This window comes from Numenius arquata, chromosome 8 (assembly GCF_964106895.1).
Source record: "Numenius arquata chromosome 8, bNumArq3.hap1.1, whole genome shotgun sequence".
Classification (NCBI taxonomy): Eukaryota; Metazoa; Chordata; class Aves; order Charadriiformes; family Scolopacidae; genus Numenius; species Numenius arquata.
This window is the reverse complement of record NC_133583.1, coordinates 12972903-12998002: the sequence shown is the minus strand read 5'-3', so window position 1 is coordinate 12998002 and position 25100 is coordinate 12972903. Positions and strand designations below refer to the sequence as shown.

The window sequence follows — 25100 nt, the reverse complement described above, 5'->3', positions numbered from 1 at the left end:
CATCCAGCACTGAAATTTTCTCCTGAAATCTGCAGTGCAGAAGAATTCTGCACTTAAAATCCTTCCAGCAGAGAGAGGATCTCAAACTTTACCCCTTGGTGCTGGGATTTCGTTTGTCTTGCAGATAACTCATCACATCTACAGTGACTTCAGTTACTCCTGTGATTACATGTGTGACAATATTCCTACAGCAACCACACTTACTATTAATATAAGTTTCCTGGGGAGAAATAAAACAGCAAGGGAGAAAGTGAGCTGTTGTTCAAAATTATTTCACACACGACCAAAATCTTGGCTGAACTTCTTGCATCCAGTACCAGTATTTTAAATGAATTGGCTTCTAAGTATATTTCTGTTCAGGAGGAAGATAGTTTTTCCTTACTCCGAGTGAAGTTTAAAAACTCAGAGGGCAAAACAATACTGGGAATATCATCGGCTTTGAGTTTTGATGTTTCAATTAATACCCTGTTACTACTATCATGCTACAAAAAGATTGGCAAGGTATGCCGTACGGAAATACAGGTTTTGTTGAACTGATGCTTCATCACCTCACTCTCCCACCATTTACTTGTGCAGCGCCTCTTGAATTGCAACTCTTTTGGAACAGAAGCCCAGAGGAATGGTTAAGGTTCTGTTATTTTGGCAACCTATTGTTGAGAGGAGACCTTGGAGCCAATACGATTTGTCTTTATTTGACACTGACCCTCTAACCAGCTGTTTTGAGAAGGATTGCTTTCGCAGTCCCTTAGGCAGGTAACGTTATGCTACGAGTGTGAGAATTTCAACGGTATTCAAAGCACTGAAAGCCAAGCAGTAGCTCCAAAGATGAACTTTATTTCATTATAAAGCAGATTGTTTAGGCATTATTTCTTTTTGTGAACATCCACTGAATGACCAGCAGGTCCTGCTCTGAGGACATAGCTGCTTGATAACAGACAGATTCCAGCACTAGACAACAAAAACACAGATGCATAGAACAAGTGCTGCTTAGACGCCGAGAGCTAAAGGTCTAAACTGCAACCAGTTCAAACAGATGATACAACCAAACACGCAAGTACAGCTCCAGCCCAGCCAGAACTGCGTGCCCAAAAGTGGAGTCCTTTTTATTTCAAAACAAAATTTGTATTGGGCTTCCTGGAAAAACAACAACAACAACAACAACAACAAAATCCCCAAAGCAGAAGAACCACACCATGCTCCCTCCCTCTCCTTTTAAAGTCACTTCTTAACCGTCCCTTATTTCACATCAAAGTTGTGCTGTGGCATACTAGGACTTCATGAAAGACAGAAAAATTATTGGATGTAGTGTGAAATAACAGTGAATGGGTGGTACTGAGCAGAGCAATTCACTTTATCCCAATACTTTTGTTCCTTTGCCAATTGTGATCCTCACCCCAGAAGTTTCACTTTTATTGACAGATGTAATTCTTTCCAAATTTGCAGATTTCTCACACATTTGGTATTTGAGCTTAGTGCATTAAAAAGGGCTTCTGGGTGTCATCTGTGCTTCTTGGGTACGTAACAGAGTCCCGTCACGCCAAAAGAAACAGCAATTCACATACTGTCAGCCCAACGTGCAAAACCGCACAGAAGGCATGTTGATGCAGTGTAGAGAAACATTCCCACATTGCAAGTCCTCACTCTGGATTCCACGGTGTCCAATACTGATTGAGGAAAAGTGTATTTACAAGACTCATACACAAGTATTTGCATTTGGTCCTAGGCACCTGATTAGTACTGACTATCTAAACCAAAATGGAAAATTAAGTATTATTCTGGTCCATTAAAGCCTTTTACTGTGACTTCTCCAATTTGAAGGTGCGATCCTCACAACAAGGAGTCCCAACACCTTCTGAAAAAGTACTTTTCTATTCACCATTCACGTCAATGAGATTATAGGATGGAAGAGTCTTCTACATAAGCAACTACAAGAGTTATCTGACAAGGGTCTCATATCTAGATCTATAGAAACAGACAAGTAACATATGTTCTTTTCCCACTCCTTTGCGGTAATGAGACTCAAAATTCCCTAGATATGAGTAGTCAGATAACACCCTGAGTGCTACAAGACCAGAATTTATTATCAATAAGAGAAAATTACACTTCAGCAAAGAGCACAAGCAGATTTGCATCTAAGCAGCCATAACATCCACTTCTTTCAGCCGGCATCAGAACTAGAAGTACTACCACTAATGGCGATGAAAATTAGAGGGTTTTACAAAGCTGCCAGTGTGACAAAGTTTCAAAGTTGCAACTCCTAGGCACAGACTCTGGCAGAATCTAGATTGACCTGAGTTTTCTGCTTATGGAGGATGGATGGTGGGAAAGAACACGTTCTTATCTTAAACAGAAACTTGACAACAGTCTCAAGCCAATATTTGACATCTGACAAGGTCTAGCGTAGTAATTACAAGACAAAACATTTGGAATTAGAGATATTATTTAGTAAAAAGAAACAACTGCCTTCCAAATCTGCCATACTGAAAAAAAAAAACCACAAAACTGAACGTATTAAACACTGTTTGTGCTTACAACCATAATTACGGAACTTGAGCATTAGAGGGAGAGATTTCTCTCACCACTACTGCAAAGGAGCTGCAAAAACAAGTTAAATGGAAAAAAAAATCCCTTCCAAACATTCAACCCTCCCCACAATTATTTACTAAAACCTGTAAAGGCTTCAGATATACCAAATTTGAAAGGGGCTCAAAAAAATTTCAAGATTCATTGAACTAAATCCAATTCAGAAAGCTGATTCTCTTAACACATAATTAAAAAACAATTTTCTTAAAAAAATTTTTTTGCACATTTTTCCTCATCAATTTATAAAATGCAAACAGTATGCTAGAAAAGTTTGAACACAAGGGAATGCGCTTTGGAAACATTAAAATATATGTTCCTATAGAATGACATTATCAAGTTTACGTTACTTCTTTTCACCTGACTGGCTATATTTTGAGAATGTTCCTCTCCTCCTTCCTGGGTCCATGAGAAGCTAGGTTTAGAAAAGAAGAGCTCCCATACTGCCAACTTCACTCTGTTCCTTTACAAAAATTTCAAAGTACTGATAAATGATAGTGACAGCGAGTAAAATTCCAGTTCCAGACCCTATTGCCCCAAGGAAGTCTGCCAAGACAGAGAGGGCGCCAATACAGAGCCCACCAAACGCAGCAGCTGTAGGGATGTACCTGTAAAACACAAAATGAGAACAGAAAAGGTACCATGAGAGTTTGCTCAGGATATTACGAACATACGAGGGCTAGTAATATATAGGATCTATGGGAAATATCTAGATCAGAGGTAGGTTGCTTTCTAGAAAATTAATCCCACTGAGAACCTAAAGAAGACTTCAGAGATAATCTACCCAGGTGGCTAAAAAAAACCACAAAACAAACAAAACAAACAAACAAAAACAAAACAAAAAACAAACAAACAAACAAAAAAAAACCAACAAAAAAACCCAGTGAATCTAGGTGAATTGAAAAAAGTCAGTGGCAGCATAAGCTCTTCTCTCATGGGTCTACCAATCCAAGATAAGGAACATGCATTACTGCCAGTAAAGAAATAAAAAGTTCACCCTGACGGGAGGGGAAAAAAATGCTAAGCTAAGAAGAGAAGGTATTACAGTCTACCACGCAATTAAGCACAAAGATTAAAGCTTATGGCTACTAGCTCAAGTCATTTGCAGACGACTGAAATCTAAAGTTACAATAAAATTTCAGTAACACGAAGGGTGCATAGGTCCTACCCTGCCATTAGAAACCTAAAGACTGACCCCTGCCAACCTCTGTATCCAGTAGGTTTAAGTAACTACTTGTCTGCGTGAAAAGAGTACACAAGACGTAACACGTTAAGTAGAGTAAAAAATACTTGTGTCACTTTCAAGTAGTAAAATACCCTCAAATGCTCATTGACTACCCTATAAAAATGAAAAAACTGTAACAAAGGAAAATACAAGCTCCAGAATTTAAGGCACATTCTCTAATTGTAAGGCAAGAATATGCCGGACTTTGCAAATCCAGCCATTAATGACAGACAACATTCTAGTCTCATGCATGTAACACTGAAGCTGGAAAAATATTGGTGTTCTAGGGTCTAGAAAATGGAAGTCAAAGCAAAATTTGCAATGTTTCCCCATAACACTTTGCATAAATAGCCTGTGAAATGCATAGCTCACCTGTTTAGTTCATGTACCATTGAAGTTTCTCTGTGGCCTCGCATTACCATTTGCTGTTCTTTTAACTGTTTGGCAACCTGCATTGAAGCAAGGAATGGAACAAGTTCAGTGTCATTTGCCAAGGCCATGGAAAAACAGAAGTAAGACACTTCAGTAACTGGTGCTGGCTTGGGGTTGGTTTTTTTTTGGGGGGGGGGGTGGTGGGGGGTGTTTGGTTGTTCTTTCGGTTTTGTTTTTTTTTTTATATTATTCATCTGAGTTTAAAACAGCCAGTATTTTAACTTCAGATAGATTGTAGTCACAGGCACTTTTCCACACTGTCAATTATGCAGAGCTTTTTGGATAATTCTACTCCTATTGAGAAAAAGAAACCCTGGAAATTCGTAGGCTCTCATACACAATTCAATTCCTGTTTTGCCACCTACACTTCTCCTGGTTAGGGTTTAGTAGATGTTAGCAAAACCATCCTGTGAAGCGCCCGCTCCTACAATTCAGTCTCCCACATTCAGTTGAGCTAATTATTTATGTAGGGCCATATTAGAAATGATGTAATTTAGAAAGAATCCCTTCTTGGAACATTATTCTTAAATTGGATTTCTACAGTTGTACAGGGTTACAACAGACCCCTGCAAACATTTTACTGACAACTGAGGGGAACTGAAACTCCAGCAGGAACCTTCTAAACCTGCCTGTTACTGAATCTAATGTACTGAGAAAACACACTTTCCGATGATTAAGTTACCAGTTTTCCACTATATTGTGAACACTTCATTAATGATTTAGCAATTTTCATTCTTGACCTCGTCTACAGAAACTTAAAATAATTTTCTTCAGTATCAGGGAAGTACATTAAAGTGTTAAAAGCTGTATGTTAGTTTATACTGAAATAAAAATCTGGCTACACATGGCTGCGAGTGCCTGCACGCCTGACAAGAAGCAGCTAGAGGCAAGTCCAAAACAAGAGAGTGCTCACGCTGTTACAGTAACTATGCAACTATTACATATTTGTTAAAGAATGGATTAAACCATTCCATATGGCTGCCAAACTTGATTTCCTACCCAAAACCCACACAATACAAACATACCACAATGACAACTATTTTCCATCTTGTTTTCCAATTCCAATTTCAGAATGATATAGCTGCTGAATATCAAATATCCTGTAGCAAATGGAAATTTTGAGAAGCTAGGCTCAGGTACATTAACGCACTGCACTATCTTCTCTGTTATCAGCACTCTCAAGTTAAAAATAACAGTGTCCGGTTAATCTTCCCCAAAGAGAAATGAAGAACTCTCTATGCCAGACATGGATATTCAAGTTTTACCTGCAAGCTCTTAGGTGGCACCTGCCTATCTGTCATGGTTTGGGCCGGACTGGCCAATGAAACAGACAACAGATGCTCTCCCCAACCTCTCAATTAGTTAGAAGAGGCTTAGCCGGAAAGTAAAATTACTGAACAGAACATCAGTTCTGTTTTACCTCAAACCAGGACATCTGCACACAGTGCATTTGCCATTTGTCACCGAAAGAGTTTCTGCCTTTCCTGTTACCTTGCCTTCCCTCACACTGATCAGACATTACAGAGCAATGTTCAAAGTTTCCTAATGCCAATGAAAGCAATTATTTGGGTTTAGTTGTTTTTTAAAAAGCAGTAAAGAAAACAGGGGGAAAATTACCCCCATTCTGCCTGTATCCTCCCCTCTTAAAAAAAAAAAAAAGACGAAAATTCTCATTTTTAAAAGCTCTTTGTGAACCAGAATCAAAGTCACTGTTTATACAAATGATAAATGTTACCAACAAGATTACTAGCATAATAGCTATTTCAGAAGTCAGTCAGTCTTATTCTTACAACAGCCCATCTGTTTTCATCATGTAAGCTTACATATTTATCATTTTAAACTTACATCTTTTGCAGAGGAGCCAGAGACTTCAATCCACGTCTTGGAGAAGAAAGCACAGGAGCCCAACATAAATACAATATAAACAACTGCATGGACGGGGTCTTCTAACACTGAAGAGAAGGACTCTGGAGGTGACAGATAATAACAAAGTCCACCAACTGGATAAGCACGAGCAGGGCCTCCAGAGGACGTGTCCTAGAAGAAAGAAGCAAGCGGTCACCAACTTTCTCACCGTTTCTTAGCCATGAAGTTAAGGCTGGGTTTATATCACCTTCATGTCACTGTATCGTTACAGCTACAGCATCACACAAAGATTCAACTTTACTATCATGAGCTGTTTCTGAAGTGGAAATGGAATACAATGAGGAACAGCAAAAATACCCAGGATGGCAAAGAGCAGCCCAGGGTAAAAGGTAAATGGAGACCTAGTATCTACACTCATCACAGCAGGTCTCATACTCTACCATTAAATTTAAACAAATTACCAATTTAGGAGCTTCAGTGTATACAACCGCCTGTAGAAGTGTGCCTTAATATGGACCATCTCTTCAACTGTGAATTTAATGGTGCTCTTATAGAGCTGTATGCAAGACTAGAAGGAATACTCACAGACCAAGTGCCCAGCAGGCTGACCAGTAAGTTGCCACTGAAGCGAGCAGAAAGCATCTGGGAGATGACGTACAAGTTTGACACCAGGGCGGACTGCAGAATAATGGGAATGTTGGAAGTATAGAAGAGCTTGATAGGGTAGGTGTTGTACTGGCCACGGTAGCGAGCAGATTTGATAGGAAGATCCACTCTGAAGCCCTGAAAAGTTTTCAAAAGAAAGTCTCCCATTATATCTTGACACAAACCCGTACCATAGGTCACAAATTGCAAGTGCAAGGCCTTGACAGCAACAGAAAAAACCTGCAATCATTTTGTGCAAATACACATATTCTACCCAGAGGACTATCCATGCAAACACTCTGCAAAGGGCCTGGAAGCCTGCAGGGCTGCCTAACAGACACATACAAGAAGGTGTGAAAGACGTAGACATGGGAAGAAATCTGAAGTTTCAAGAAAACTGAATATAGCTTCCAGGAAAAGGAAAATTAACTTTCTATATTCTCCAGCAGTTTGCTGCAACAAACAGTAAGAGACATACAGGCTTAAAGGCTTCAAAGTATTTTCCAGCAAAAAGCAATAGCATTTGGGTTAGGCAATATTACATGTACACACTCAGCTGCTTTTTTTTTTCCCCAAAGACCAAAGTAGGTCAAGTCTTTTGTGTGGTTACAGTAAGCGCAGAAACTGATTAAAAGAAGCTAATGCTAAATGAACACACAGATGTTGCAGGTACAAAAACCAAGCCTTCTGAAGGCACTAGAAAGTGAAAATACAACTTCCTGCAGAAGGAAGCAGATTATAGATCTAATTCCATACAAACAGTTTTACAGTCCTCTTTAATCCAACTGACCTGGAAATAAATTACAATAGCAAAGACAAAGATGGTGGCAATCAGATTCATAAGGTTGGGGAGATTCTGACGGTAAAAGGCCTCACGAAGCGCTCTGACTTTGTCTGTACGAGTAGCCAGAAGATGGAACAAAGCAATGATGGCTCCCTCAAACTCCATGCCTTGGAAATGAAAAGAAAAACAAGATTAGGCGTGCTGTGATTATCTCCAAACTTCAGTGCTTCGTCTCATTAGGTGTACTTCTGAACTACAGGATTCAGAGTAAGATTTCTCCAAGTCTTTTTCATCTTGAGCATACTCTCAGAATTTTACTACTGCCATCTTTCACATCAGCTATGTTATTTCCAACATTTTTTTTTCAAATCTCCCTGTAGTTGCCTAGAAACTAAATAAAAACCCAACAATCAAATGGGATAACTTTATTGTTCTCTAGAAACGTTGACATTCACCAAGTTCTTTCCCTCCTTCCTTCAGGAAAAAAAAAAAAAAAATGAGGGAGGCAGCATTCTTTGTAGTATCATTCATGGTGAGATGCTAGTTAAGTGTTTGTATTACAGCAAATGTGCCAACCTACTACACAGCACCAAACAAGATCACCCCCTGTCAGGTTTGAAGAATAAGGTCTCTAGGGCAGAGGGCAAGACATGCAAGGAGCAGAAAGAAACAGATGATACCTGTCAGTAAGTTGGGCGGCAACTGTAATACAACAGCAGCCTACCATTATTGGGGTTTAATGGCAGCAAAGTAAGAAATGCAAGCTGAGGAAATATCTTGCGAGATACTACAAAATTCAAAAGAAGTGTCTTTGTACTTGCACCTTGCATAGGAGCACGTAGGAGCTGTACTAACAAGATTCACTGCATAGCTCAGATGCCAGTAACAGCATTTGCCTTTTAAGTTAATATACCGCAGTAAAAAAAATTTTTGCCTTTTTGTACAAAATTAAGACTTTTCTAAAACTGACATTTTTATATATTAAATTATCATTGTACTATTCTATATAAAAATGCAAAGACTTTGAATTTTAAAAGAATATGGGGGGAAGCTGCTTGGTTTTTTATGTTTCATTTGATAAAATAATTCAATCCTAACACAAATAAAGAAAATGGTCTGTGCCATACTACCTCGTCCTGTGTTCACTGTGGTGGGACTGAACGCCTTCCACACGATTGTCTCACAGATATTGGTAGCAATGAAGAGAGAGATGCCAGAACCAAGACCGTATCCTTTCTGTAGAAGCTCATCCAACAGCAGAACTATCAATCCAGCAACAAAAAGCTACAGTAAAAATAAGAAATAAAGCATTAGTCCCATCCCTTTTTGATTTTTGTTAAAAAAAAAAAAAACCAAAAACTTGTATTAAAAGACAAGGAAAGACTATATATATGTTTTTTTATATATATATATAAAAGAAAGCAGGCTCACTTTGATCTTTTTCCTCTGCATGTGGGACAGGCAGTCTGTAAGGTTGATTTTTTGATTATTTCTTAGGGAGAATAAGTAGAAAGGACTAGAAATTACCTGAATTGTGATAAGCAAGCAGATGCCAGCACCCATCTCAGATGGGTCTCCATACATTCCAGTCATGACATAAACAATAGACTGTCCGATGGTAATGATCATTCCAAACACTGCAGAACACAAAAAAAAAAAGTATGTATTTGTTCTGGAGATTTATGTCAGTGAGCAATTAAGGGAAATATAAATCACCCCTTCATAGAGAAATTTGGGATAGAATACGTAAGTCACGGGACGTTTAAATTCAAGGCCAAGTTAAATTTGTTGTCTTGCAATCTGGCACTGAAAATACAAACACACACAGACACTTCAGAAACAAATACACTTAGAAGCCAGTGGTTTTGGTTATTGAAAATTGATTTAGGTATTGAAAACTCTGAGGGTGTAAAGATATTACCTTAGTAACTTATGATTCTTTTTTTCCAGTAAAAAGATCAGCAAGCAGCACGGTATAGCACAAAATAGCTAATGAATATTCAATTTTTTCAAAAAGCCATTTATCATGTGAGCACAGAGATCTCTTACTGCTGAGAAAGAGCCATGCTTGAAATTGCAAGGTAAAAACTACAACAAACATCTTAATATTATCTTTTTTACGTTAACACTGACCAACATAGTTTAAAGGCTGGGTCCCCACAGACTATATATTGCTTTGTTTATCTGATGAGATTTCAACAGCATTGCCAATTGCTGATACTTTTCCTTTACAATCCTATCTGACATTTAACAGTTAACAAGCCAGAGAGCAGTCAGTGAAAGACTGATGAAATACAGGAAACTGTAGTACAACATGAAGACACAGCATTACAGAAACCCATATATCTGACTCCCACATTCATCACCTGGTCAGCTTATACCTTGTATTATTAGGGTTAGATACTATAAAACATCAGCCGTTAATATCAGCTGTTACTTACATTTTTGGGCTCCATTGAAGAGAGCTCTGTCCTTTGGGGTGTCACCAACTTCAATTATTTTGGCACCTGCCAAGAGCTGCATGATGAGCCCAGAAGTGACAATAGGTGAAATGCCCAGCTCCATCAACGTACCTGCCGACCACAGGAAGCACGATGAAAGAAAAGACTGGGGTGGTACCATACCCAGGCACCTTTGAAGTTCAAAGTTACGTTTTTCCACCTTCTGTATGATGATGGAAAAGATAAAAAACTCCAAACTCCATTGAGTAAATGGTTTCAATGATAAGAGAAGCTTATTAAAACTCAGTCTGATAAGCTATTGAGAAGTACTACATTACTTAAGAGCTACGTTCGCTGAAAAAAGAATTTTGCTGTCAGGCAAAGCTTTACTTCATATAAAAAAATTAAAATAGAGTGCAACATAAGAACAAGTGCAGAAACATTTTGGTCCTAGTTAAAAACTTTGCTCCTAAAAGACTGACCATACCTCTATTTGATGCCAAAATCACTCTCATCCAGTAGAAAGGATCTGCTGAGTCTGATGACATGATACCAAACAAGGGAATCTGAATTTCCAGCCAACAGAGGAAAACAGGATTAAGTTAGAGACTTCGTAACATCCTTTAACCATTTCAGCTCTTCCTTAAAAGCAAGGGAAAGAAACATACCTGGCAGCATACTAAGAAGATGAAGAGTGTGATAGCTGTCCATAGTACCTTCTCCTTAAACTGAATCTAAAGGGGGAAAAAAAACAATAAACCAAACAACAACCAAAAATGATAAAACTGTCAAGATGACAAGATCTAGTTAATCAGCCAAACTTTCACTGTAGCTAAAGCACACGATTTTCTTGTGAAGGGACAAAGTACAGGACATCCTAAAGAAAATAACTCACTCCTTATCCCTATTATACTATATAACGCCAAGGAAAATGATAAAGCTTTATTGAAACTTTAATCCAAATAAACAAGCTTACATCAATGGAAGGTAATTCTAGTACTTCCACAGAAATAAATCTTACATTTTCGCAAAAACAAGCTTCTGGTGAGAAAAAAAAAATGACAATACAGAGAAGCTTATTTAAATAATCTTAGAACTTAGGAAGCAAAGCTGTTATTTTAAACTACTCTAGTTTACACTCCAATATGTACTGCTTTCAAGGTGTCATTGCTACGATTATGGCATAACCACATCTGCACAACTATATTTACCAGTAAATATATTCTTGTACAACCATATCCACAGCATGCGACGTACCAGACAAACAATTCACTAAAAACAATGGCGCCTAGAACCACCATTCTCCCAACAGGAGAAAAAAAAAAAAATCCAAGTCCCACACATGTAAAGTAAGCTGTAAACATTTTATAGTACACAAATAGAGATATGTGAAGAAAATTTTATTAACTTACTTTCCGTTCTGGCTTTTGGATTTCAGGCAAGATAACACAGAAGGGCTTGATTACTTCAAGAAATTTTACTGTAAGGAAATTAGTTAAAAGACAAAGTGAACACACAGATACAGAGAATACTGGGAAAAGGTCAAGTAAAATTGAATTTGGACACATACTTTATATATTAGAAGTCCCAGTTACAGAAAAAGGTTCGTTGGGGATTTTTTTTTTTTAAATTAAATTATCTGTTCTAAATACAACTCACTAGCTGACCCTCTGTGTAAGTACAATATGGACTGGAAACAGAAAAAAAAAAGTCAAGAGTTTTCTCCTTTTCCTGAGTAGGTGGACAGCAGCACAAAAAAAGTTCACAATTATTTTGCATGAGTTTATCAATACCCTTGAACTTTTATTTCATAATAGCATCTCCTCTAGCCTGATATTTGAGAAATACCCAAGATAATTTTAAGTCAGGGTTTACTTTTGGGCCATACAGCTTAAGAATTCTTACACACTGTTCATAAGCAACAATTCAAGCTACTTTACAGAACATCTCATGTAATGATCTCCTTCTAGTCAAAAGGACAGACATACCCTTACATCAGAAAAGTTGTCAGTCTTAGAAAAAGCATACAAAAGAAGAGTATCTGCAAAGTCACAAATCCTCCTATGAGCAGACAGATGTGATTTTAACAGTCAATACTAAACTTCCTAAGACAAATCTAAGACTGCACACATATTTTGGACAGATTTGAATTAAGAAGTGTACAAAGATGGAGAACTGAAACTACTGGTGGCTTTCCACTGCTTTGCTGAAGGCAGCCACTTCAGTGTCAATTTTGTCCATAAAATGATTTATTTAATTTCAAATGATTAAGTGCTGGAAAAGTTACAATGGATTGGCGTTTTAAACTTAAACCAAACCATGATTCTCTCTTGCATTTACAATAATATGCAGATGGACTAAGATGCTTTTCAAGCAGCTTTTCCTCGAGGCTGCAGACTCTAAAGACTTTCATTCACTCGGATTCATTCTGGACTGCAGATCACCCTTTAGAGTTTACTCTGACAACGCCACTGATTTTTCTGGCTCAAAGCGTTATGGCCAACGTGACAGCCGGTCTCTCCCTGACGCGGTACGGGGACGGACGGGATGCAATGTGCCCGCCCGACGGAGCGGCCCGGCCACCGGGCACCACAGAGCAAGCTCCCTTCGCTAGGAATAGCTGCCATAACCAGGAAACGGGTCTTTCACCCTAAGGGGGGTGGGGGAAATAATGCAGAGGAAGCCTACAAACCAGAGGAAGAGAAATGGGCGCAGGCCACGGAGGGAGGCCCCGGGCCGAGGCTGGGGGGCGGCGGGCAGGGTAACCCCTCAGAGGGGCTCCCGTGGGACGGGCCCGTCCCAAGGTGCCTGTGAGAGGGGAGCGGGTGGCCGAGCCAAGGCCCTCGGCCGCCACGCACCCCGCGGAAAGCCCGATCCCTTCCCTTCCCCTCCCTTGCCGCCGCCCGGCCGAGGCGCCCCGGTACTCACTGCCCATGGCGGCCGCCGGACGGGAGCAGAGAGCGAGCGGCGGCGGCGGCAGCGGCCTCGGAGAGACACGTCAGGGGTTGATCCCAGCCGCCCCCTTCCGCTTCCTGCCACGCGCCGGGCGCCACTGCGCAGGCGCTGTTGCCTGCGTAGTCCTCCCAAGCACCCGCGGCAAAGCGCCTACAACTCCCGTCATGCACTGCTGCCGGAGTGACCCGCACCCTCCAGGCAGGGCGGAGGCCTCCTGATGCTTATTGGCTCCCTGCGGGCCCATGCAACCAATCTTGACGTGCGACGCGTGGGTTGCTGGGATTTGTAGTCTGAATGACACCCCGGCCGCCATCTTAATGAGGCGTAGGGCTGGCACGTGGGGAAGGCTACGGGGAGGTGCTGGGGTCGTGAGTTGTTTTGAGGAACGCGTGTGTTAGCGACCAGAAATCGTAACATTGGTTTGTGAGAATTCGTCAGATAAATGCATAAATAAACACTTAAAATTTCTTTGTTGCTTTTGTGTTTTTATAGTGGAATGTTTTAGGCCTTTCACTGCAGTAAGAAACTCCCTGCACTGCCATCCCCCCCCCAAAATGGCAGCTGGTGCTGTCACTGCGTGCCTGAGGCTGTTTAACACGCTCAGATCAAGCTGGGCTTCTAATAAAATATGAAACATTGGTGAAAATGTGAAATACTGTGCTGCGTGCCAAAAAAGTCATGGTACTTCAACATGTCACGGTATTGCCAACAAGGGGAAAAGGTTGACCTTTGAAAGGTTGGACCTGGTGATCCTTGAGGTCTCTTCCAACCTGGTGTCCTATGATTCTGTGCTTCTGTGATTGAACAGGTGAAATGTGCTCTGAAGGTCTACTGCTGCAGGTGTTTGTTTCTAGAGTCACGTCATGTCCTCCGTGCTTTCCAGGCCTTTGTAGAGGGAGTTACCACCAGTCTGAAAATTAAAGGTAAACAGGGGAAAGAGAAAAGCAAATAGAAGTGTTAGTACAAAGCAATTAGAGTCAGCGTTTAGGCTCTATGAAACCCATAATGGCTTCCACAAATCTCCCTGTTATTTTCTAGATACTTAGGTATGCTTTCTTTGATTATTTGATCCCTACTTTGCTTTGATTAACTTTAAAATACTAGCCCTAATTCCCACTTCCTGTTTTTCTTCTCTCTCTCCTTTTTTTTTCTTTTTTTTTTAATTGGTGGACAGTATATTTGCCCTTCACCAGGCTTCTGAGACCATGCATCTCCTCTAGGAGTTATTGAAGACATCCACCAACGGGTCTGAGAATGTTTTAGTCAGTTCTTGTCCAGAGCAGCTTATTTCAAAACATCCAGTTTATTGAAACTGGTTTTATCCCACCTATTTCTAATTAGAGATAAACCAACTGCTTTCCAACATACATGCATTCTTGCAGAGTTGGTTTGATAAGATCGTTTTGACTTACTAACGTGGGCACTGGTTTACCAGAGCCGAGAGGTGGAAAAGAAGAAAGAAGTAGCCGTGGTTTTGTGGAAGTCTGGGCGAGGAAGCAACAGCAGCGATCTCGGGGATCAATGGTAGAAGCGTGCAACAAAATGCCAGAATTTGCTGAATTTATTAAAATAAGGGAAACTATTGAGAGGTGCTGATAACATCACTATGCCAGATCACTCCTATGTTAGAAAGGGTAACATGGCTTTATCCTTATCTAAATGTCTCATCTGCTTTTAGCCCCCTAGAAGTCAGGTGTCTAGGTGGTTGTCTAGACTCTCTGTGGGTCAATGGAGATACAAGTTGACACCTGTGGAGAAATACTCGCTCTACCTATCTTACACATCTGGTTTCAGATTAGATGAATTATCCTCCAGAGGTATTTATCTCTATTGATTATAGAGGGAACTAAGGTGAACACTTCAGACTAGATACCTATATTTTAGACATCTGGTGTTAGAAGAGATGAATTCCACCCATGAAGACTAAAAGTGTCTTCTGAAAGGTGTTATCTCTGAATCAAGCTCGGGCATTTTTGAAGGAGTCTGAGGGGAAGCTTGTCAATCTGCTGTTCCTATTGTAATTGCTCTTTTGACAAATAGATAATGTCTATCTTCTAGGGTCTCGCTCTATTTCCCCTGCATGGTGATAAGTCTATCCTTAAAAATTGGCTTTGGGGGATAGTCACACGTGCTTTTTTCTGTGCCATAAGAACGTGCCAGCATTTATCTGTCCCATAAGAATAGGTAACAATATTTAATAGACTGTTATTCTTTGCATGGCCCACCTGTCAGACTTCTTGGGTTCCTGTTGTTTTTTAAAATAATTTTAGACAATAAGGTAATTTGGTTTACTACTGTAAAAAATGAACCTTATAATTACATAGAATTGTCTACTTAGGCATGGAAGCTGAAAACTCATTAGTTTTTGCTTACATCTCTATTTTTTCCATTCTGGGCCTGAAAAATTTCACATCTGGGGTGCTAAGGGTACAGTCCTTCAGCTGAAATTTACCACTGAAGTTCAATTCTAGGTCGAAAAAATGGTTGATGAAAGCTAGCTTTCTTAGGACCTTACCAAGAAAAAAACCCACCTGTTTTGCCAACTGAATTAAAAACAATATCTAGAGAAGCCAAGTTCAGCTCCTTTCTGTAATCAGCTGTCACTCTGCAGAAGAGAAGAACAAAAGAAAATGAAGATACAGTTATTGGGGAGTTAGTACAGTAAAGCCATGTGAGACACTGGGTCAAATTTTAGCCTGATGTGACTCCTCAACTTTGGCAGTTTATCTTGGGGAACTATTTTGGCAGCCAATTGCAGACTGAGTGGCAAAAAAAAAGGGAATTTGATTCACTAGGGTTGATTTTTACACAGTGTTTGGGAAGCACCTACTACTGGAAGAGGACTCAGTTCGGAGTGGTGCCAGCTGGTACAACTGGAATGATGATGATGAGGAGGAGGAGGATAGCATGTAATTAATAAACTGCTCTTTAGAGAGCAGCAACATCTGAGAAGCAGACGTAGATTTTAAGTGACTTGTTCTTTTCATGTTTTGCTGTTCTTCCTTGAACCAAATCAGTCCCTCTTACATAACCAGCTAATCCTGCTTTGGAAATGCTATAATTTAGGACCATTAAAAACATTAATATTCACTCACTGGCTCTGAGGTTTGTTAGCCGATGTGCTTCGCTGTTTCACACAGTGCAAATCTTCAGCATTTACTGCAAAATTACGTGTCTCAATATACCTCTATTGCATTAGTACAAAGTTGACATTTAATTACTGCTTTTGAAATTGGGATTCACTCTGTGGCGACTGACTACAGATGCTGGACCCAATTGTGCTGAATTGTACCCCGATGCAAACAACAAAGACCATATCATTGCTTCAGTAGCCAGAGGTAAAAAGCAGAAAATAGAGGCAGAGAGTAGAAACGGGGAGAGAAGCACAGATAGATTTTTCACTGCCTCCGAATGGTTCCTTTTAGTTCTAGTGGCATTGCTCGCAGAAACTGCCTACAATCTCTGTTTGAAGAGATCACATTTTCCACATCTGTGAAATGCTTACACTCTCTTCCCACAACAGTGCATTTTGTCGGTGTGTCAAAGCTTGCATGTTGCATTGCATACAGGCCTTTTTTTCACCCAGGAGGATAAAGGAGACACTGCAGCTGTTGTCAGACCAGGTCTCATAGCATCCGTGGGCTGAGATCGCTAGAGGGCATTACAAATCTGTTCGTTTGTATACACGTGTATAAGAATACACATGCACAGCAACGTTCCCCTTACAAAATAGGGCTAGTTAATATTTATAGCATTGGTCTGCAAGAGGGGTCCTGTGGTAGCAGTAGCCCTTTGTGCACTGGGTCTGTTTAATAGCAGTATTTGTACATGGTCTGTGATTTTTGATGTATAAACTCTGCCAGTAGAAGTCTGTCTAACCACAAGGTGGAAGAACTGCTTTACTTATGATGCCATCTCAGCTTGCATGAAATGTATACAACAGCATAGGCAAGTGTTATTACTATCATTATTTAATTGTTATAATGCATCAATGCCCAAGGGTCCCATTCCGGACCAGAAGTCCTTGTGCTAAGTGTATTATGTATGAAGTCCTTGGTCCTACCAGGAGCTGCCTGCAGAGAGATCCCAGTGCCCCACACAGTGCTCAGTATCTCCTGATACTTCAGGAGATCACTGTGGTCTCTTTCTCTGCACCGTATGGCTATACTGTCAGAGATCCCTTCACTTCAGTGAGGCTCCCCGAAGAGGTCGGTGCGTGGGGACCTCCATGCAATCGTGCTCAGATGTAGCAGCTGGATCTCCAGTGCTCTGACAGAGCCTGCCAGGGAGCAACCACAACTGTGACATGCTTTACCTCCCTTCTGCCTGCCACCCCCATGCTGTCTCTCAGGCTGTTTGACAGTTGCTTCTCAGATGTCCTTACTGATTTATCTACCCAGGCAGATAAAGGCAGCGTGAGAGGTGGCAGCATGCATGAAAGAATTCAGGTCACAAGTGGAAGCTCATGCTCTGAATGGCAGGTGAGCATGGTCATAAGGATGACCTTCAGGGAATCCTGAGTAGACAACATTTCTAAAAACAAATTGTTTGCTAACCTAAAAGAGACTTAACTGCTAGCTCCTTTAAGGCCAACAGCCAAACTCATTGATTTCAACAGAGCTAGAGAGAGTTCCCCTTGTAGTCTGTGCTCAGGAGATAATCTCCTAGCTCGCCTGAGAAACATGAAGCTGCGTGCCAAAAGGCGGACAGGAATCTTCTGTAGTGGGGAGAAGTTGAGAGCCACATTTCTAGTTGGAGAATCATGGAACAACATTTTCTTACATAGATTTGAACTTTACTTTTTTACAGGGCAATGAGAGGGACAGGGCAATGAGATGTCCTGTGAAAAGGTCCTTCTATGTAACTGAAACAAAGAAATGAGTGAATTAATTTTTTTCTAGCCACTCAAGCCCTCGGATTCCTTAATAGAGGGGGCTTTAAAAAATGTAAATTCGTTCTTGCCTAGCTGATTTCCAGTTGAAGGAATGCGTTCTAAAAGATGAAACCAGCAAATTCTAAAAGGCATGAAATTCATCTCTCCTAAGTCCAGCTGAGTAAGAAATGCAAAATTTTATCCTATCCTGAAGATCATAGGGTGTTTCATACCTGTGGGTATTTGCAAAAAATTTCCAATTTAGATATCTAAAATGAGATACCCAAACCACCGATTAAATAGAACTGCCCTAGATACATCAAAAGAAGTAAGCTTAGTTTCCCCACCAGGCATAAGTCCAATATTGCAATGCAGAAAAGAATTTCCAACATCATTATCAGGACATGAGAGGTTAACTGAATGTCTTTGTACTGCTTTGCATGAAATGTTTTGAATCCTGAACTCCTGTTATGACTCACACCCCTATTTCTCCAATTTGTTCACCCAGGCGCTCTTAGAACATCACTTTATTCCATGCATTTATGGCAATACTTAATAAGGTATCTAAAATACTTTATAATACGGTGACTTTAATCTGCCACGCTCTTCGCTGGCAGTATTACAGCAGTGCTTTCTCAGTATCTCGGATCCTGATTTCCGGCTCTGATAAGACAGAGCTTCTATGTAGCACGCACTTGTGTAACACAAAGAGCCAGCGGCTAAACCCTGATCTTGTCAAAGAACAACAACAACAACACTTCAGTAGGACCAGCATTTCATCCTGTAGCATCAAGGGAAGCCTTAATATTTCAAGTAGAAACAAAATGTAACATGTAGTTTTGCAGTGATAGCAGTGCTGTTGATTCAGAAAAAGCTCTGTAGAAGCTACCTTCTGTTTGCTAAAATGTGCCACGAGGGGGACAAATTATGACAAATTATGGTAAAATTATGCAGATCAGCAGACAAGGTCAGGCAGATACTTGCCACTGTCACTACAAGCAATATGGACAGTTGAAACGTATGCAAGAAGAATGAAGAGGTTTTACATCCTTCCCCGAGGGATGCGGTGTTGGCTGCTGCTGGCCACAGAACTGCTGGTGAGATTGATAACGGCTGGTTCTCAGCTGACAGCCCACACATGACAGCCCACCATGGGGAACCAACAGGTGAACATTTCAGCAGGACCAAAAGGCCCGCAGCTAATACAAGGATAAAATCTCTTTCTAACATCTAAATGCTTCCCATGTGCTCTCTTCCTGTCTTTTTTAAGACTTCTGAGGTCTCCAAAGTATTTTTTTCTGTAAAAAAATAACACCCCACAGAATGGTTATCTTTCATGCCCTACTTGTTTTACTGAGGCTTATCTAACTGGATTCTGTAAAAAACTATGATAGGGCTAACTAACCCAAACATGTTCATATTTCTAGGGATTAAGAACTAGCTTTCTCTTATGTGATCTGCTTTTTAATCATCAAACTGCTGACCTGGAACCATTGTTTAGAGAAAAAACCCAACCAAACAACAGTGTTTGGAACATTAATGAAAAAAGGTGCATTTCTTGGAAATACTGATGCCAGTTTCCCCTATGTGCCTGTAGTCTAGTAACCAGATACATATAGTTCTGATAATGGATTCATTTACATAAAAATCACTGCCAGCTTGATTGTAACAGTCACCATGTGGAAGTTGGCCAGGACTAGAAATCATTGCTATTAACCTTCTGAGAGAGCCTTTAGACCTTGAGGAGACAGCTTTTGGCACAGGGCATTAATTTAATTTAGAATTTTATGAGGCATTAGCAGAAATACCTTTCTTGCTAAAAACACTGAATTTACTGAATTTCACTGAATTTTTTTTTAGAGTTGGAAGGGACCATATAGATCATCTAGTCCAACTCCCCTGCTGAAGCTCAACACATTGGACCTATATTTGGGAGTGGAAAAGTACCAATACGAGGAGGCTGTCTGGTTTTGAAGTAATCAAAATGATGCTGGATCCCTTTAGTCCAGCTGGAATGTTCTGACAGTAGGCAAAAAAATAACGACGTGGACATTGGACTTCTGCATCTGCTCAGGCTGTTGTTTTTCAAATCAATGTTTGGATATTGGGTTTGAATAAATAACCTCATGCACATGATGACATAGAGTTACACTCTTTGTTTGTACATGAATGTCTACTGCTGTGGTGCACACAAAGTAGGGGCTGAGCTTTGCTTGTAATTGCGTAACTTTTTCATGCAAACGAAACATGTACTACATTAATATTGTTGCATGCAGTAATTATCACATGCATACTTGAAAAGAAAATGCTGTACATGTAAAATTATGCTTTTGAGCCTGGAATAGATCTGAATTCTGTTTATTTTATGGATATTTGCAGCTTTCTGAATAATTCTTTGAGTCTTTCACTTTTGATCTCTTGACAACATCAGCTTTTAAATCCATACTACTTGTAAATTACCTTTTGAGCCATTGTCTTTCTCTTTTTTGGAATTCTGAGCAGCAGCAGAAATTCATCAAGTGAAGTCTCTTCCTGGCTTTAAAACCAAAGCTGAAACCTGAGCTGTTCTGTTTGGTATACAGTGAATGAGCTTTGATTTGATTTTTATTGTATTTCATTCAAACTTTATTATAAAACATCTCCCAGGGACACTTGTATGAGAAACACTTTGCAAGTAAAAACAGCATTGTATTTCCAGTCTCCCATTTTTAAAGGTGGTTATAACATTTTTATCATGCTTGCTTATCTCCATACTATACCACTGTATGGCCGACAACTGCAGATGTTAGGTAATAGAGCTAGATGTCTCTGTAGGTTTTTCTAATGGGTTTTCTTTTCTCGTACTACGAGAGGGTTTCACTGTATCATTAACCCAGTGACCAGCGCTTCTGCAGGCTGGCTGTGGGCAGGCCCCAGGCAGCTCTATTTCCCCTGTTCTTTGACTCCAGTTTTGTCTCGACTCTTTTATTGACATGAAATTTGGTGTAGATTTTTTAACAAATGCCCCTCAAAAACTTACTATGATTTAAATAGAGCAGATGGTCTTTGTGACTGTTTCAACAGTGGGTTTTACGTTACGATTTCTATACTGTTATTCCCAGTAGTGGGTTCCTTCTCTAGAATTGATCCACTCATGTTTTTCAGTGGAACAACAGTGACTTTCAGCAGCTGGATAATTTCAGGTTTATATTCAGGGTGGGCATACAAAGTATTTTCTTGATAACTTCCTTTCCTTCTAAAAATTGCAGTTTAAATCCAAACTAGATAAAAATTACTCACAACATACCACTTCTTTTTAATCGACTTTTGATTACTATCTATCTCTTGATCTCAGAGAAGTCTTTGTAAATGCTAACAGGATGATGGGCTATGTTTGATCCTGCTCCTGTTACAATCATTGGCCAAAAATCCGACCAGGTCACATCCTCTGAGTGGATCACATCCCTATGGATCTCCTAATGCAGTTTATAAAATGTATCCAGTAAATCCAATAACAACAGAAATATGATTAAATACACAGTGCACAGATGGTTCCAAAAAGAGCGAGACAAAGCTTCATTTTGAATTTGTGCTTATAAAGATTTACTTTCCTCACAAAAGTAACCCATATAAGTGTTTATCAAGATTTACCTAGCTCAGCTAGGAAAATAAAACAGTAACTACAAGCTGATCTGTGCAATATCATAGCACATTAAAGTCCTCCTTAAATGCAAGTGAGCAGGACCCTGTCCAACTGGAAGGAGCAAGAGAATAGTTAACACGCCTGAGTTTTATAGACATGCCAAGTGGCTTAGCAGTCTTTACTGAACATTTCTGTTACAGCAGATTGCCTGAAATAAGAAACAAAGAAATCAGATTAAAGATTGAGCTGCTTAGGACAGCAGCATTAGTGCAACAAATTTCCTGGCAAGATAACAGTTATTTTGTGCATCAGATGACTGCTCCACGCTGCAGCGCTGAGCAGGGGTGGCTTCTTAATCCATTTTAAAAAAGTGCTCAATGAAAACCTTTAGGAAGGTTTTATCAACTGTGAATACTGGAAAGAGGGTGAACTTCCTCTCCCATGGTTTTGTTCGTGTGCTATTTGGCACCTTTGTATAAGAGCACGAGCAGCCATCCAGCAGTAAGCTATTAATGCATGAGTCATGACAAGGCTTTGCAGCAATTATCAAGCTTTATATAGTCTTTGACTATTTGTCCCCTTCGAGCACCCCCAATAGCAGGCTTTACAGTGGGCCCGCTTCAGAGCTGAGGTGAACGCTGGCGCGTTAAGGCACGGTGTGATGAGTGAACTTTCAGTGCTGGCACAAGCAGCTGCCATACCGCACTTGTTCTGTCTCTGTGCCTCGCTTTGTGCTGTGCCAGTATAGCCAATTTTGAGGCTTCGTGGCAACATGGACTACGAGAGGATCTGGCTGCAGAAGACTTTGTCAAGTTCTGCAGCTGAACTACAGATTTGGTCTTTTTTGTGTTTGTTTCGGAGTTCTGACTGCGATGTGAGTGAATACCTTGGCTTTGGCTGAGACTCTTAATTAATGAGAGCAGTGTGCATGTAACAGCTTGGGCTTCAGCATGGGCTGCCCGAGCCAGCTAGAGATCACACTGAGTTGCTAGGGCAGCTGACACCCGGACTATTGAATCTTCATTGCTAATCATTAGATCTGGCTTGAGGACATCTATTCAGCTTAAAATCACAACTGCAATATGGCTGTGGCTTTACTATCAACATACACCTAAGTGAATACACCAGGGTGTGTCGCAGCTGACAGAAGAGAGGAGCTGGAATCTATCAATCAGGCACCTTTAAAAGCCACTTTTCTTCTTACTTTTAAAAATCTTCTTACTTTCCCTGTGCACTTTGTGTTGTTGTAAACTGTTTAAATAGTTAAGTGGGCAACACAACCCTAAAAGGCATCATTACTGAAGGATGCCGCAAAGAGTAAGCATATTAAAAACGCTTTAACCTTTGTAGGTTCTAGCTTATAATCAGAAGATAAGACTTCACTGCAATCTGGAAAGACCTGTCCTGTGAATAGCACATGGCTTAGTACAGTTCCGTGGGACATGATCCATGTAGAGTCCTTTGCTCTGATCCTTCTTAAAGGCAGAAAGGAAGATAGAGTCCATGTCCCCAACTGTCACAGAGTACAATATTCACCATTGTAATTTTAATCTTGGCTATTTGAGAGGACAATGGATTTAGGCATGTTGTTTTTTCTGTATGCATTAGAGTAGTCATGACCACCTCTGCATATAGTACTTAGCAAGATCAGTCCTTCTATTGGTTTGCCTTCTAGGAAACGCAAAGGGTATCTGTTTTTTTGGGGAACATGGTTAGGTAGAGGTTGTCCTATGCTGGATGACTGTCATTGTAATCAAGAGTAGAATTCAAACACTTTATCTCAGAGAGAGCTTGCAGAGATAGCAGTGTGAGCACCTGGCCTGTCATTCTGGGGGCATGTAGAAAAATATACACACATGACAGACACTGAAATGTCTGATATGACATTTGGGACCTAGATTAAATATGGGCTTTCTTCCTGTAGGCTTTGAACTGACCTTAAGTAAAGAACAGCTCCCTTTGTTTTTAATGAGGTATTGCTGTGGTGAATTAATTGAGAGTAGGGGCAGAATGAAGAACAGGTGGAACAGACACATCTGAAACGGTTTTAAAGACAAGGCTGGTTTAGGAATTCTTCCTCTTCTCTTCACCACTGCCACGGCTTGACTTCCCTTAAATCTTTGTTCTGTCTCTCCCTCTTACAGACGTAAACAAAACTAGTGCAAAATTCCCTTGCCTGGTATCTTTAACACTGCTAACAGGAATCATCTGGAGACTGGAACATGAATATTACAGGTTATTTAGACCTTGACCTTGCTATTCAGGGTCCCAGCAGGGAGGCCAGCCCTGATAATGGAGTTTTTTGTTGGGGTGGGGTTTGTTTAGCATTTTAATTCTCTGTCCACTAGATACGGGATTGCCATATAGAAACATGCTTAGCAGTGGTCAATAGAGAGCCATCTACAGGGAGTAACTTTCAGCAGCTCTTGACCTGCACTATATCTGACCTTATAGCTAGAAAGAAAGGTGTAGGTCTCCGTTACCAGTCTCTCACATCTCATCTTTCACTTCATTGCCTTTTCATCCTCACCAGAAGGGTGAAATCCTAACACCATGAGCCTCCCCCTGAATAAGGTAGTAGGTCTTAGGTCTGAGCATCTTCTCACACCTTTGTTTCATCACTGACTTAAAAAACAGTTATACTTGACTTACAATAGTGTGTGTGAGAGAAAGATTTGTCCTATTTTTTTTATTTTGTTGTGTAACTCCCTTTGAACTGCTTTTTTTAAAAGGTTACCAACTAGCTGTTGCACACAGGCTTTCAGTCTAACATATTAAAAGGAAAGAAAGCAATTAGGCAGTTACTGATCAGTGCCACCCTGCAAATAACTGCATTTATTTATCTTGATGTTTGCTTGGGGGTTTTTAACTGCAAGGAAATGCCAGTATATCTCACTGTCTGCTTAGTAACAAACATTCTCTACCCTGAAAAACTTGTCCTAGCCTAAAAGATTTTTGGAATCTCAGGGCTTATGTATTATCAATAACCTGTCAGTAAGTACTATAAATTACTTGTCAGTTCAACTAAGATTATTTACCCATGTGCATTGGTGGGAAAGGCAACACAATCCCTAGTATCAATTCAGTAACGCAGCAAGTAGATGCCACAATATCTTAAATATTAGCAATATCCTAAAACCCTCATATGCGTATTCTGTAGGCGATTCCTGGAATGCAGCAATGCCTTTTAATGGCTAGTTAAATGCATCATAAGTTCATTATGGGAATCCCCAGAGAGTTTTACCTTTCCTATCAAAGCTGTGGTAGATCATCTAAATTCAGGTCTCAGTTGCCCATAAATCTACTACACTTTTGTAAAGCAGCACCTTCTCTTTTTTGCTGTGTAGCAAATATGGCTATCTAACCAGCATAATTTATTAAATCAAATCTGCTTTGAGAAAAATACAGCTCACTCATTCTTCTAATTACTACTGTTCAAATTTAGCCTCAATTAGTGACCTCTCAATTTGCTGAGATTAGTGCTGCCTGTGCAGAAGTATGACTGGCTATGAAGGCACATGCAATAAGCCTTACATTTCTTCTGCTTAACATATTACACAATTAGGTATCTCCTGTTGCTTTTCTATGACAGAATAAGCAAAATACCCTTGCTAGCTGCACACATCCAGTCTCTGATTTCTCAGGAAGGCTCAGTTTCTGAATGCTGTGGACAACTG

General features: G+C 40.2%; 1 protein-coding gene across 2 annotated transcripts; it reads right to left on the bottom strand.

The window, feature by feature from the left end:
• Positions 1-813: 813 nt before the first annotated feature.
• On the bottom strand, positions 814-13014 carry SEC61A1 (SEC61 translocon subunit alpha 1). Of its 2 annotated transcripts, XM_074151317.1 has the most exons (12): positions 12902-13014; positions 11386-11453; positions 10642-10707; positions 10461-10539; positions 9974-10105; positions 9060-9169; positions 8663-8816; positions 7539-7699; positions 6689-6886; positions 6083-6274; positions 4178-4254; positions 814-3188 (listed from the first exon to the last, which is right to left on the bottom strand). In XM_074151317.1, exons 1-12 carry the CDS (start codon positions 12906-12908, stop codon positions 3002-3004), a joined length of 1431 nt encoding a protein of 476 aa, XP_074007418.1. In that variant the 5' UTR covers positions 12909-13014; the 3' UTR covers positions 814-3001. The 2 variants fall into 2 exon arrangements, with proteins under 2 accessions (XP_074007418.1, XP_074007419.1); XM_074151318.1 differs by lacking the exons at positions 10642-10707; positions 12902-13014 and having other exon boundaries at positions 11386-11454.
• Between the last annotated feature and the right edge of the window lie 12086 nt (positions 13015-25100).

What these genes read in the sequence shown, in the direction of transcription:
- SEC61A1 (XM_074151317.1), bottom strand. An exon ending in CACAGTGAACACAGGACGAG is followed by an intron (nt 7,700 to 8,662) that starts GTAGTATGGCAC and finishes TTCATTTCCAAG; the next exon opens with GCATGGAGTTTGAGGGAGCC. An exon ending in GCCTGCTGGGCACTTGGTCT is followed by an intron (nt 6,275 to 6,688) that starts GTGAGTATTCCT and finishes TCTTTCTTCTAG; the next exon opens with GACACGTCCTCTGGAGGCCC.